This window comes from Bufo bufo, chromosome 11, assembly GCF_905171765.1.
Source record: "Bufo bufo chromosome 11, aBufBuf1.1, whole genome shotgun sequence".
Taxonomy (NCBI): Eukaryota; Metazoa; Chordata; class Amphibia; order Anura; family Bufonidae; genus Bufo; species Bufo bufo.
The window spans coordinates 19177583-19191066 of NC_053399.1; the positions used below are offsets into that span (position 1 = coordinate 19177583).

Genomic DNA, 13484 nt, shown 5'->3' on the forward strand with positions numbered 1-13484 from the left:
TAATGTCTCTTATTCCATTGATATTGTGCAAAAATGCAGATAAAGTGCGCCAAAAAATAGTGCAAACGTTAATATAATCCCAGTGTGAGTTGAGTGACTTCCATAAAACACTGAAGTTTCGTGAGTAGGACACTTGAATAGTAAGTTAGAAGTGTTTGGTAACAATATTTCCAATAGAAAATATCAAGTGTCTATATTTGTAGAAATCGCAATGTGACACTTAAAAGGTCAAATATTTGAGACCATCTGAGTTCCTGGTAAAGTGCTGTGAATATCACTCTTAGAGGAAAATCTTGTGCCAGCTACATTGGACAACACGTGTATAATATTCGTACGAACAATTCAAATAATGCATACGAATTTTTATAACAGATAAAATGAGAAACGTTCATGGAAAAACAACACAGAAAGTAAGAAATCGAGATTAAACAATGAAGGATTTGTACTATCAATTTTTCCTCTATCTAGAACATTTATTATAATATAGAGCACACAATTGTGAAAAAAAGGCATTACCCCAAAAAATCGCATCAAAAACGCTACAAAAATGCATGCAATATTTTAAAGAATTTTTTATGGATTTTGATGATTTTTCCTTTATAATCCAGGTTTACACAATGTTTTTATCTACATATACAGTTTTTACAAATTCTTATATTCACTATTCCATGCCATATTCCATTCCATAGCTTATAACAAACCCTTGTCATGGGTATATAAACGCAGGATGGACTGCAGTCTGAGGAAGAGGTAGTACACCTCGAAACGCGTCTGGCGTCATTGGAGGGGACCCCCCCCCTTTTTTTTGGATTACTACGAATTCATCACAGTATTTATCGACAACCAATAGAGAATTCGGGACTATCCACAAATTCGAATTTTTACCGCGGTGCAACGAAAATGAACACTCCAATGTTACAGGAGAACTCAGCTTTATTCATCCTCAAAGTTTGAAGACCTCAGTGAAGGATTACCGAAACGTACAGTTTCAAACAATGGGAATCTTACGAACATTTTCAACATAAGTACCTAAAACAACACGTGACAAGCCGGGCGATCACGTGAACGACCCACAATCACGTGAGACGCCGACAGTGTAGCAAGGTCAGCTACACGAAACTTCCATCTACACAAGCACAGGACCAACGCAGACACAGCAGGACGGGCGAGTGGCTGAGGAACGGGTGGGACGCCCCCGATCACAGCCTTATCTAACTAGTCTCTTGTGAGTAGAGACAATACTTATATCTCACCCCTCAAGAGTGTAGCTGGCACAAGATTTTCCTCTAAGTGTGATATTCACAGCACTTTACCAGGGACTCCGATGGTCTGAAATATTTGACCTTTTAAGTGTCACATTGTGATTTCTACAAATATAGACACTTGATATTTTCTATTGGAAATATTGTTACTAAACACTTCTAACTTAATATTCAAGTGCTTTAAACTTATTATTCAAGTGTCAACTCACACTGGAATTTTATTAACTTTTGCACTATTTTTTGGCGCACTTTATCAGCATTTTTGCACAATATCAATGGAATAAGAGACATTAATTTTTGTACCAATGAAATAAGAGACTTTTATTATATATATTTTTTCCACAAGTGATATCTTTACATTTTTACCTCACTACTTTTTTTTATATTTATTCATCCATCTTTTATACATATGTATTTTGTCTATTTGTACTATCCATACCTATACTGTAGAAATACTGATCTCCAATACCTTGTTTTTAGATATTTATTAAAAATAGCAACCTTTTACTGTACCATTGGTCCCAGATGGTGAGTGCCTGTATTGCCTTTTTGCCTTTATCTTTTACATATTTTGTGACGAGGTGAGTCACACAGCACAGAGCACCTTCACCAACTCTGTAAAGGAGGGAGAGCCACCACAAACTGTATTTGTGAAATACCTTAATTTGTTCAATCCCCGTTTGCTGTAGAGTGGGAGGGGGCGTGGCTTATCGGGACCTGGGGTCGGGGTTTTTAAGTCCATCTTTTGAGGGTGGCCTGAATGGCCACCCTATCTGCCTCTGAACTGAGACTTCCACGGCACTCCGCTCCCTTAACAGTGTCATCCACAGCACCCTGCACCTTTTAAAGTTGACCTACAGCAGTGAAGAAAAATGGCTGGGTTTTTATGGAAACCTGGTATAAAACTGTGTGTATGTGGAGACTGCAAGCTTCTATTGGCTGATAAGGGTCATGTGACCAGGCTTCTATTGGCTAATGCATTTTTTGTGAATATCTTACACAGGGATGTCCTTTTGAACAGCTCACTCTCAGACAGCAGCACTGTGCTGTCTGAGAGTGAGCTGCAATGTATTGGCTCTGATGAGCCGAAGTTATTGCTTTGCGAAGTCTCACGAGACTTCAAGTAATAACTTCATAAATTGATTTATACTGTAAAAAAAAAACATTTCCCGAACTCAGGTTCAGTTCCAAGGTACTACTTTTTTTTTACAGTACAAATTAATTTATGAAGTTATTGTGTGAAGTCTCGCGAGACTTTGCAAAGCAATAACTTCGGCTCATCGGAGCCAATACATTCTAACACTGTACCGAGCTCCTGCTGCGTACAGTATTAGAACAAAGTTTTATGCGAATCGACTTTGGGGCCTAAGGCCTCTTTCACACGAGCGTGACGGATTGGCTCCGGATGCGTTCAGCGAAACTTGCACCATTTTGCAACCAAGTTCAGTCAGTTTTGGCTGCGATTGCGTTCAGTTGTTCAGTTTTTTTCCGCGCGGGTGCAATGTGTTTTGATGCGTTTTTCACGGGTGTGATAAAAAAAACTGAAGGTTTACAAACAACATCTCTTGGCAACCATCAGTGAAATACGCATCGCACCCGCACTTGCTTCCGGGTGCAATGCGTTTTTCACTAAAGTCCCATTCACTTCTATGGGGCCAGGGCTGCGTGAAAAACGCAGAACATAGAACATGCTGCGATTTTCACGCAACGCAGAACCGATGCGTGAAAAAAAAAACGCTCATGTGCACAGACCCATTGAAATGAAGGGGGTGCAGGATTCGGTGCAGGCGCTATGCGTGGAAAACTCGCTCGTGTGAAAGAGGCCTTAGATGTCTCTCTCTTTACAGGAAGAATTGCAAATCCAGAATAATAACCTTCCATGAGTCTCACATCCAGAATAACGTGCAGCCTTGTATCTTCTGCTATCGTCTTCTTGATGACTATCTTGTGCGCATCCGTGAATTGTTGTCCGTGAAAAAGATAGGACAGGTCCTATTTTTTTCACGGACTGGGAAAACGGATCACGGACGGTGCATTTTTTTACGATTTTTCCACGGACCTATTGAAAGTCAATGGGTCCGCGAAAAAAAAAAAAACGGAAAACGGAACAACCGCCGCGGATGCACACAACGGTCGTGTGCATGAGGCCTTATGTGAAGGTTGTGTCAACACGGGCGGTGTTGTTTTTTAGCAAATCCACAAGAGACGCAGCAGCGGCGGTCTCAGCTCCTGTGTCGTGGACAGTCAGTGCTGCTTTTTCCTGTGGATATGAAAGACAAAACGTATGAAGATGATATTACGCCGTATCATGGTGACGAACAGAGAGAAAGGCCGTGACACAACATACATGAGCGCAGGAGAATGTCACATACTACAGGTCATACTGAAAAGGTAAATCTAAAGATATAACAGAAGAAAGTTGACAGAATGTAACAATGTGGAGCATAAAGTCCAGTAAGATTAAAGGGGTTGTGTAGGGGGTTGTATCCTCAGGATAGGTCACCAACATCAGATCGGTGGGGGTCCGACACCCAGCACCGGCGCGGATCAGCTGTTTGAAGTGGAGGCGCTGCTCCTTGCGAGCCCTGCTTCATCTTCGTTACACTACCCGTCGTCTCCCCTGTAGCGGGGGCGTAGTGTAATTACTAGTACTCGCTCCATTCAAGTGAGTGGAGCAAGTACTTTTAATTGCACTCGCTTCTGATGGGTAGTGTAACGAAGAGAAAGCAGCGCTCGCATGGAACCCCTCTAATCGGCGGTGCCTGAGGATGCGTCACTAATATAAAACCCCTGCACAACCCCTTTAAGACTCTGTTCACACTTATCCTATGAGTAAAGATTATGGAAAATGCTACAGTACCCCATTTAAGTCTGAGGGGTCCCTCAGTCACCATTTGGATGAGTCATACAATGGATTATAACCTGAAGCCATGACACCAGTGAGAATAGAGTGTCACAGGTTAGACCCTCAGACGTCCCTTTATGGAGTGGCCATATTACTGTCCTTCCGCTTGCCAAGACTTTAAGGCTTGTGCCAACATAGAAACTGATCCCCTATGCATAGGAAAGGGGATAAGCATCTCGTCATCATTGGGGTCTAGCTGCTAGGACCCCCACCAACCATGAGAACAGGTGGCAGGTCTGGCATATCCACTCCCTAGTCCTAGAAAGATCAGCGGTGTGAGTGAATGCGGCTGATATGCTCATCCTCTATAATGCACCAAGAAGTCATCCAGAATGAAATCTATGGGATGAAGGGAAAGGAATATCTGAAGCGATGTCATTCAAGGTCATTGTAAACCTCTAATATTTAGGTAAAAATAGGCTCAGGTAAAATACAGAAGACAGTGGGGTCTGGTCAGGTGAGGGTGAAATTTACCAGACCTCTACCCAACCCATAAGAGCAGCAATACTTACTCCCAAATTCCTATAAGGTCTCATAGTTTGGTTCTTCTAGATTTCATTGTGACTAGTAGTGCTACATGATGAAAGCAAGTCCTACAAGATGATGGATCATGGCTGCATGAGGAGATATAGACCCCTCCCACTGGACACCCTGGTGCAGCACTATGACCTTCAGGAGTCACAGTATAGTCAATGATGTCCTTCCATAAAGTGAACCTAAGACATAGCTGAAAACTCATCCTTCTGTCTGGTCAACTGCGCCCACCTTTGCCCCCTGAGCAGCAAGATACCATAAAACATAACATTTATTTCGATCAGTTAAATCCCTAAATACATGCGCTATACGCCATAACACTGCGCAATTGGTGACCCAGAGCTGGGGATGGGGGAGACTAATACTGGGTCTCTGAAATCTAGTCTCACCCTGTACTGGATGTATCTTATGGTGGCCAGGCACTTCCAAATGACCCGGCTGGCCGGTGAACACCTATAAGACCCTCCCTGTCCCTGCGCAGCAATGGAGACCGCCAAGCTTCGTCACGCTGCGGTGGAGGGCCCTGTCGCCAATGTGTTGATGATTAACATGAGCACTATAATGTCCTAGTTTGCGTCCCAACGCGTTTCGTTGGACGTAGGTCCAACTCATCAGGGGACCTAATGGTCAGTATCCGGAGGTGATGATAAGTTTGAGAATCCCCTTGCATTGAGTAACAAGCTGTGGGGGGATAAAAGCCCCTTTACAGTGGTGCATTCATTAGCATGTTACTTATCTTATGCCTCCCATGTCTCGGTCCACACGGATGCAGGCTGTGTTGTGGCTCGTGGCAGCAACGATGCCACATGTGAAATGGCACCTTTTTAAAGCAAACGCCAAACACGTTGGACAAGAAAAGGGAAGTCACTGGCATCACTAGAAAATCGCAATTCTAAAGCTTTAAAGGAGTTGTCCCATCTGGGACATTTATGGCGTATCGATAGGATATGTCATAAATGTCTGTTAGGAGCAGGTCCCATCTCTGGGACCTGCTCTGTTCTCCAGAAGGGGGTCCTAAGGTGCATGGAGGGCAAGCAGCGCATGCGCAGCTACCCCTCCATTCACCACTACGGGACTTCCAAAAAATTGACAAGCACAGGCTCAGCTATTTTTTGAAGTCCTATAGCAGTGAATGGAGAGGATGCTGTTCACTTCAAGGTCCTATTCTTGAGATAGGAGCTGATCCCAGAGGGCTGGGACCTCCTTCCATGGAAACCATACTAGTTCTGGTCACTGATAAGATGCTTCTAGGTCAGTGGTCTTTAACCTGTGGCTGTACAGCAGTGGTGAGACTCCACTACCACTCCCATCATGCATGGCCAGTATCCAGGCGCAGGATACAGACTGCCACTCGGATTTCTTGGAGCATGTGTCTTCTGAGACTGGCACCCATGACATGGAGCCAACAGATGAAGGCAAACAGAACACAAGGAACATCTCATTAACATTCCTCATTCTCTGCCAGAGAGAAAGTTTAATCATCTGCTTCTTCCAATACAAATATTACTATAGAATATTATTATTATTATTATTGGTCCTGTGATGTGTACTCTGACAGAAAGAGAAACCTTGAGAAATTACCTGAAGTTGGAAGCCCTTCTGTGTGCCTCTGGGTCCATGCGGTCACGCCACAAAAGATAAGACATGTCCTATTCTTTGCCGCATCTTGCAGATCACAAACCCATTGAAGTTCATGGCCTGATGCAGTGTGCACATGGCCGGTATTCGTATTCTGCTGATCTGCAGTCCGCAAAACGGACACAAGTCGTGTGAAAGGACCTAACAATATTGGCTTCATAAAGCCTCCCCAATATGAAGCCCCCATTATGACTTCACTTATTTATAGCTAATGAGGAAGAAGGGAGACCACCTTGTATAATGTGGGATTTTGGCTACCGACTACATGGCTTTCCCCAGCAGGAGCCCTGTTATTACAAATGTTTGAGCCACCCTTCATGGATTCTTCTCTAATATCCAGCAGTGGACATGGTTCTTGGATGAGATCATTTTCTTAGAAGGCTTCCATTTTGCCCCCCAAGTCCAGAATGTGCAGCTGTGATCCAGTGCAGCTTCATTGTTCTTGGGCGGACATCTCCAACTCGCAGTTCTCCAGGTGTCAGGGCGTGCTGACTTTTGCAACAGTTAGAGACCACTGGCTCAGAGGTTGCATTGACGGTGCCATCGGCCGCACCTTCTCCACGTTGGCCCCTGACTGTTTCCCACAGGTTTTCTCAAGGCTTGCAGATTGTGTTTCATATATCTGCTACTAATCCTGCCTTAGTCATTTGGCACTTCTTTCACCCCCTCCCCCAACTTCACCTCCTTTCTCGCATCATTTAAGGTCTGCAGATTCCTTATTGTGCTTTTTTTTTTTTTGTTTACTTCAAGGGAGGAAGGCTTTAAAAATTGGACTTGGCAAAAAAATATTGTTTGCCTAAATGTTTCCCGTCACGCCTCAGTAGTCAATATAAAGAGGGTTTTATAGGACGTCGCTATCAGACTCCACCGCGGCTACTCTGAAAGTGAGAGGTGAGCATTGCCCAACCCTGTACCCACTGTCTGTCCGTCTGTCCGTCTGTTTGTCTGCTGTATCTATGAGTTGCTCATATGCCATAATCAGGTGCGGAGGGAGATACATGATCAATGCTGAGCTCTATATAAAGAGATCCGACAAAACAGTCATAAAATAAGGCACGAGGGGAGACAGACTTCAGAAATCCGAGGAGCTGTCCTTTGTGAATCTTCTTTGTCACATTTTTGTGTAGCAAAGAATGAATTTCTATCCATAAATTGTAACAAGATATTGTTTCTGTGCCGCAAGTTATTTAATAATCCGGTAAAAACAAATAAACAAATAATAATGAAATGCGCCGGATCCCGGTCAGATCCCATTATAGACAATGGCGGTGCCCGGCTATGCCGGATATGGTAAGGTCCGGTAGTGTGTTTCTCTGCTGGAGTCCACTGGCGCAGATGTGAACCTAGCCTAACAAGGGACACAACGACTACATGGCCTCTGCACATACTGATAGCTCAATGGGTGACTCTCTCTGAACAATATCAGTATATGTCATACATTGTATGTGGTCATAGGACTGGGGGAACAGAAATACAAAGGGGGGTCAGCAAGAATTTTTCTTTTTTCTGGACAACTTATCCCAAAAATCAGAGACAGACAATATTTTTTACAAATTGGATAAACCATAATGAATGATTAACATAATAAGTAGTGCTGAGCGACGCGAGCTTTGGATGCTTCACCCGAAGTCGCTTTATTGAAAACTTCGGAATAATACTGTATACAGTAATAATATAGTATTAGAATGTATGGGCTAAGATGAGCCGAAGTTAGGCTACTTTCACACTAGCTTTTTTGCTGGATCGGGCAGGGTTCAGCAAAAACGTCTTCGTTACTGATAATACAACCGTCTGCATCCGTTATGAACTGATCCGGTTGGATTATCTTTAGCATACCCAAGACGGATCCGTCATGAACTCCATTAGAAGTCAATGGGCGACGGATCCATGTCAGAGAAAATTGATCCGTCCCCATTGACTTGCATTAGAGGTAATGCCGGATCCATCTTGCTCTGCATCCCAGGACGGAAAGCAAACCGCAGCATGCTCTCCGGTATGAGAAAGGAACGGAATGCATTTTGGAGCATTCTGTTCTGTTCAGTTACGTTTTGTCCCCGTTGACAATGAATGGGGACAAAACTGAAGCGTGTTTTTTTTTTCGGTATTGAGACCCTTTGACGGATTTCAAGTCGCAAATGACTTCGTTGAATAACTTCGGCAATTGATTTTTTAAGTTGAAAACCACTTTAAAACTTGAAAGCGAACTCGGCTTCAGTTCCGAGGTACTAGTCAGAAGCGAAGCAGGGTTCGGTTTCAAGTTTTAAAGTGGTTTTCAACTTTAAAAAACAACTACCAAAGTTTTTCAACGAAGTTACGCGCAACTTTGTTAATAACTTACTTCGGCTCATCGGAGCCCATACATTCTAATACTGTACGGAGACGAATCTCCCTACAGTATTGTTCCAAAGTTTGGAACGAAGCGACTTCGGATGAAGCATCCAAAGCTCGCTTCGCTCAACACTAATAATAAGTATTACATGTCTACAGCTCAATATACTGATAAGGACTCATTACCAGCATTTACTGTGAGCGGTGAACTGAATGGGGCTGAGCTGCAATACCGAGCACAGCCACTATGCAGTGGATGGCACTGTGCTTCGTAAGCTCCAAGAAGGCAGAAGCCCCGATGCCTTCTCAAACATCTGATCGGCAGGACCCCCCACCGATCAGATACTGATGACCTATCCAGAGGCTAGGTCAACAGTATTAAAATCTCAGAAAACCCCTTTAAGTCATGTCAACCATGCCTTTTTTTCATGAATATTAGTGAGCTGTCAAATCTCAACCCATCATACTAGTGTCAACAATTAAAGGGGATGTCCACAACCGGAAAACAAGGGAGACAGTGCCCCTCTTCCCTAGGTGGCTATACTTGGTATTGCAACTCAATGCCATTCAAGTAAATATCAAACATAGTCTATGGGCAAGTGTAACAATTTTTCTAGAGCAAATTTTTTATTTTTTTTCTAATGCTGGAGTAGCCCTCTAACCTGTAAGAAAACCTATATTTTTAAAAATATTGCACAAAAAATTTGGCCTTAAAAGTCAAAATTTTAAGAGACGCACAGAATATAGAAGTTATATAGTAGTCACTTGCTCTGTCAAATATCCCTTGCAGTACCATTTCTTATCTCATTATACTATCAGTGCAGCAGCGCCACCACTGGTGAGTTCTCAGTTTTAAAATAAAACTATCTTTCAACAGCAAAAATGTACAGCATCAGTCACACAAAAATAATTCTGTGTCATAATCAGTAAGGCAAACAGCGCTGCTTAGGAAATATTTGACAGTGATCCTTTAAATGAGCCGGTAACCAGATGGAGATTACGGGTTTTATCTTCACTTTCATCATTCTCTTCATTGTGTGTTTAGGGAATTACAGCCCAGTAAACACTACAGGTGCCAGGGCACGGTTTGTAATCTAATGTAAGCACTTGGGGTGAAAACGGAGAGGGTCACATCCTGTTCAATTACCAGAGAAATTGGTATTATTTACCCATAAGCCTCACCGCAGGGCTGATCAAATATCTCACGCCCATAAACCTCAATTAATTCTGCAGTCGCTGGGTATTACGCCCTTAACAGCTGCTAAATTCCTGTGAACTGTGTAATATATATAGATTGTATCATCTCTCTATATATTCAGTGGTTGGGTTTGGGGTGGCCCCAATGCTGCGCTAGATCTCTTGGACACCTTCGAGGTGTCACCACGTGCTGCTGCTGTTCTCCAGAAAGGATGGTAAGGAGTGGCGCTCCCCAGGTGCAAAACAATACAGGCTCTGTGCTGAGGAAAGACCTGAGCTAGCTGTCCCTCTCTCTCTCAAAAGGCTAGTACTCTGGCAGAGTATCCCCATCTCAGCGTCTTCTTCTGGTCACTCGTGTAGTCTGGCAGAGTCTCTCCTACCAAACACTAGTCCCTATCTGCGGACAACTAGAGGCTATGACTGATCTCCTTATATACAGTTCTGTTCTGTGCTGAGGAAAGACCTGAGCTAGCTGTCCCTCTCTCTCTCAAAAGGCTGGTACTCTGGCAGAGTATCCCCATCTCAGCGTCTTCTTTTGGTCACTCGTGCAGTCTGGCAGAGTCTCTCCTACCAAACACTAGTCCCTATCTGCGGACAACTAGAGGCTATGACTGATCTCCTTATATACAGTTCTGTTCTGTGCTGAGGAAAGACCTGAGCTAGCTGTCCGTCTCTCTCTCAAATGGCTGGTACCCTGGCCAAAGGGCTGGTAGCCCAGGGACTCTGGCAGAGTATCCCCATCTCAACGTCTTCTTCTGGTCACTCATGTAGTCTGGCAGAGTCTCTCCTACCAAACACTAGTCCCTATCTGCGGACAACTAGAGGCTATGACTGATCTCCTTAAATATAGTTCTGTTCTATGCTGAGGAAAGACCTGAGCTAGCTGTCCCTCTCTCTCTCAAAAGGTTGGTACCCTGGCCAAAGAGCTGGTAGCCCAGGGACTCTGGCAGAGTATCCCCATCTCAATGTCTTCCTCTGGTCACTCATGTAGTCTGGCAGAGTCTCTCCTACCAAACACTAGTCCCTATCTGTGGACAACTAGAGGCTATGACTGATCTCCTTATATACAGTTCTGTTCTGTGCTGAGGAAAGACCTGAGCTAGCTGTCCCTCTCTCTCTCAAATGGCTGGTACCCTGGCCAAAGGGCTGGTAGCCCAGGGACTCTGGCAGAGTATCCCCATCTCAGCGTCTTCTTCTGGTCACTCGTGTAGTCTGGCAGAGTCTCTCCTACCAAACACTAGTCCCTATCTTCGGACAACAAGAGGCTATGACTGATCTCCTTATATACAGTTTCTAGCTGAGCTAGAACCTTCCAGTGGGAGGGAAGGAGAAACTTAATCTGACCAGTAGTGTTGAGCGAAGTGAAGCATTTGAAGCGGAATTCGTTCCCAAATTTAGGAAAACAATGATTTGCAATGAATCCGAATTTCCTCGCGCTTCATGTAGAGTGTAGAAGAGACACGCAAGATCACCTATAATGCCGTGTAGCCAGCCAATCCACAGATATCCATCCCCTGTGATGTCACAGCCCTATAAAACCCTCATCCCATGCGGTTTCCACCATTGTCCTGTGAGCTGAGCATAGGGAGAGATTTGGCAAGTGGTCATGCACTAGGGACAGTGTTACTGAAAACTATTAATAGAAGAATTCAGTACTAATAAGATGAAAACCTTTATTATTCCGGTGCCAGCATGCCAACCAATACCATCCAGTCTGCACCACGTAGGCCTACCAGGTCTTAATGATGACCATCCTCATATTTTGCTGGCTTTACTTCTTCCAAATCATCCTTCTTGGTCTCCATGTCCTAGAAAAGTCAGCAAGATGCAGAGAGAGGAGAAGCTGGATGTTCCTGATGACATATTCTCATCAATATTAGATGATGTGGAAAAGGAGGAAAAGCAGATGGCAGAAGAAGGGTTCCCACCTGTAGGACAGGAGAGCGCTGGGGTTGGAAAAGCGGTATGTCAGCATATGGTTCCCCCACCTAACCTTCCAAACTCCATACCAGCAACAGTCCCTGTTTGAAGGTGCATTAAAGGTGAAACGCATCCATTAATAATGAAGAAGGACTATACAGTGTGGTCTTCATTATTAAATGAAAGGCAGCTGTGGGATAATTGGCCACGCGGTTCTTCACCGCAGCTGGGCCGCAATCCGCCCGCAGTATGGCCACTCCATGTGGCCGTACCCTAAGGCAGAGTGGCCTGGATATACGTGGTTTGTAGCGCTTCATCATGACAAATGCATTCATAAAAAATCTAATTTCTTGAGAACCTTCAGCAAAGATGCCAAAGCGAATTTTTCAAAAACTTTGCTCATCGTTACTCGCCAGTAACAATATTGCAATTTTAGTCTGTCTTAAACTTCTATACAGAGCGTCAATACAAGTCTATGGGAATTACTAAGCAGTTATTCACGTCTTGAGACGTAAATAACAAAGGTAAACCAGACAGTCAAAAGGTCAGTGTGCCTGTTATTTTTCCCTTCAAAACTTTCCATAGCCCCTAATAGTAACTGTGGAAGATTTCTAACTTCTCAGCGCATCTATAGAAACCCTTAAACTTACTCAGCATTAGCTCGCTGTGCAGTAACCCTTTCCAAAGTGTAGTGCAGTTATAGTGTAATAACAGCGCAAATGTATTACAATAAACATGTAAAATGCAGGATAAGTGGAAAATCATAGTGCAAGCAAACCCTTTTTAGTGATATGGAGCATGCTGGTATAACCTGGGTATCTCCTGTATATAATCGTATATGTACAGCTGGTATAAGTTATACATCTTCTTGTATACAGTGATATGGAGCATGCTGGTATAACCTGGGCATCTCCTGTATATAATTATATATGTACAGCTGGTATACATTATACATCTTCTTGTATATAGTGATATGGACCACGCTGGTATAACCTGGGTATCTCCTGTATATAATTATATATGTACAGCTGGTATAAGTTATACATCTTCTTGTATATAGTGATATGGACCATGCTGGTATAACCTGGGCATCTCCTGTATATAATTATATATGTACAGCTGGTATAAGTTATACATCTTCTTGTATATAGTGATATGGACCATGCTGGTATAACCTGGGTATCTCCTGTATATAACTATATATGTACAGCTGGTATAAGTGTTACATCTTCTTGTATATAGTGATATGGACCATGCTGGTATAACCTGGGCATCTCCTGTATATAATTATATATGTACAGCTGGTATAAGTTATACATCTTCTTGTATATAGTGATATGGAGCATGCTGGTATAACCTGGGCATCTCCTGTATATAATTGTATATGTACAGCTGGTATACATTATACATCTTCTTGTATATAGTGATATGGAGCATGCTGGTATAACCTGGGCATCTCCTGTATATAATTATATATGTACAGCTGGTATACATTATACATCTTCTTGTATATAGTGATATGGACCATGCTGGTATAACCTGGGCATCTCCTGTATATAATTATATATGTACAGCTGGTATAAGTTATACATCTTCTTGTATATAGTGATATGGAGCATGCTGGTATAACCTGGGCATCTCCTGTATATAATTATATATGTACAGCTGGTATACATTATACATCTTCTTGTATATAGTGA

General features: G+C 43.1%; 1 protein-coding gene across 4 annotated transcripts in view; it reads left to right on the forward strand.

Moving 5' to 3' along the window:
- LOC120982616 (serine protease inhibitor A3L-like) overlaps positions 1 to 13484 on the forward strand; it is a 30021-nt gene that overhangs the window by 11617 nt on the left and 4920 nt on the right. The window contains exons 1-2 of one of the 4 annotated variants that reach the window (XM_040412894.1): positions 3532 to 3653; positions 7090 to 7230. The exons of 1 other annotated variant lie outside the window; for it this stretch is intronic. Coding sequence is in view for 1 of the 3 variants with exons in the window: in XM_040412892.1 (XP_040268826.1) it covers positions 3547 to 3653 (107 nt within the window). In the remaining 2 variants the exon portion in view is untranslated. Of the gene's footprint in view, positions 1 to 3526; positions 3654 to 7089; positions 7231 to 13484 lie in introns of those variants that run through there. 2 more of the 4 variants (XM_040412893.1, XM_040412892.1) reach the window with 2 other exon arrangements.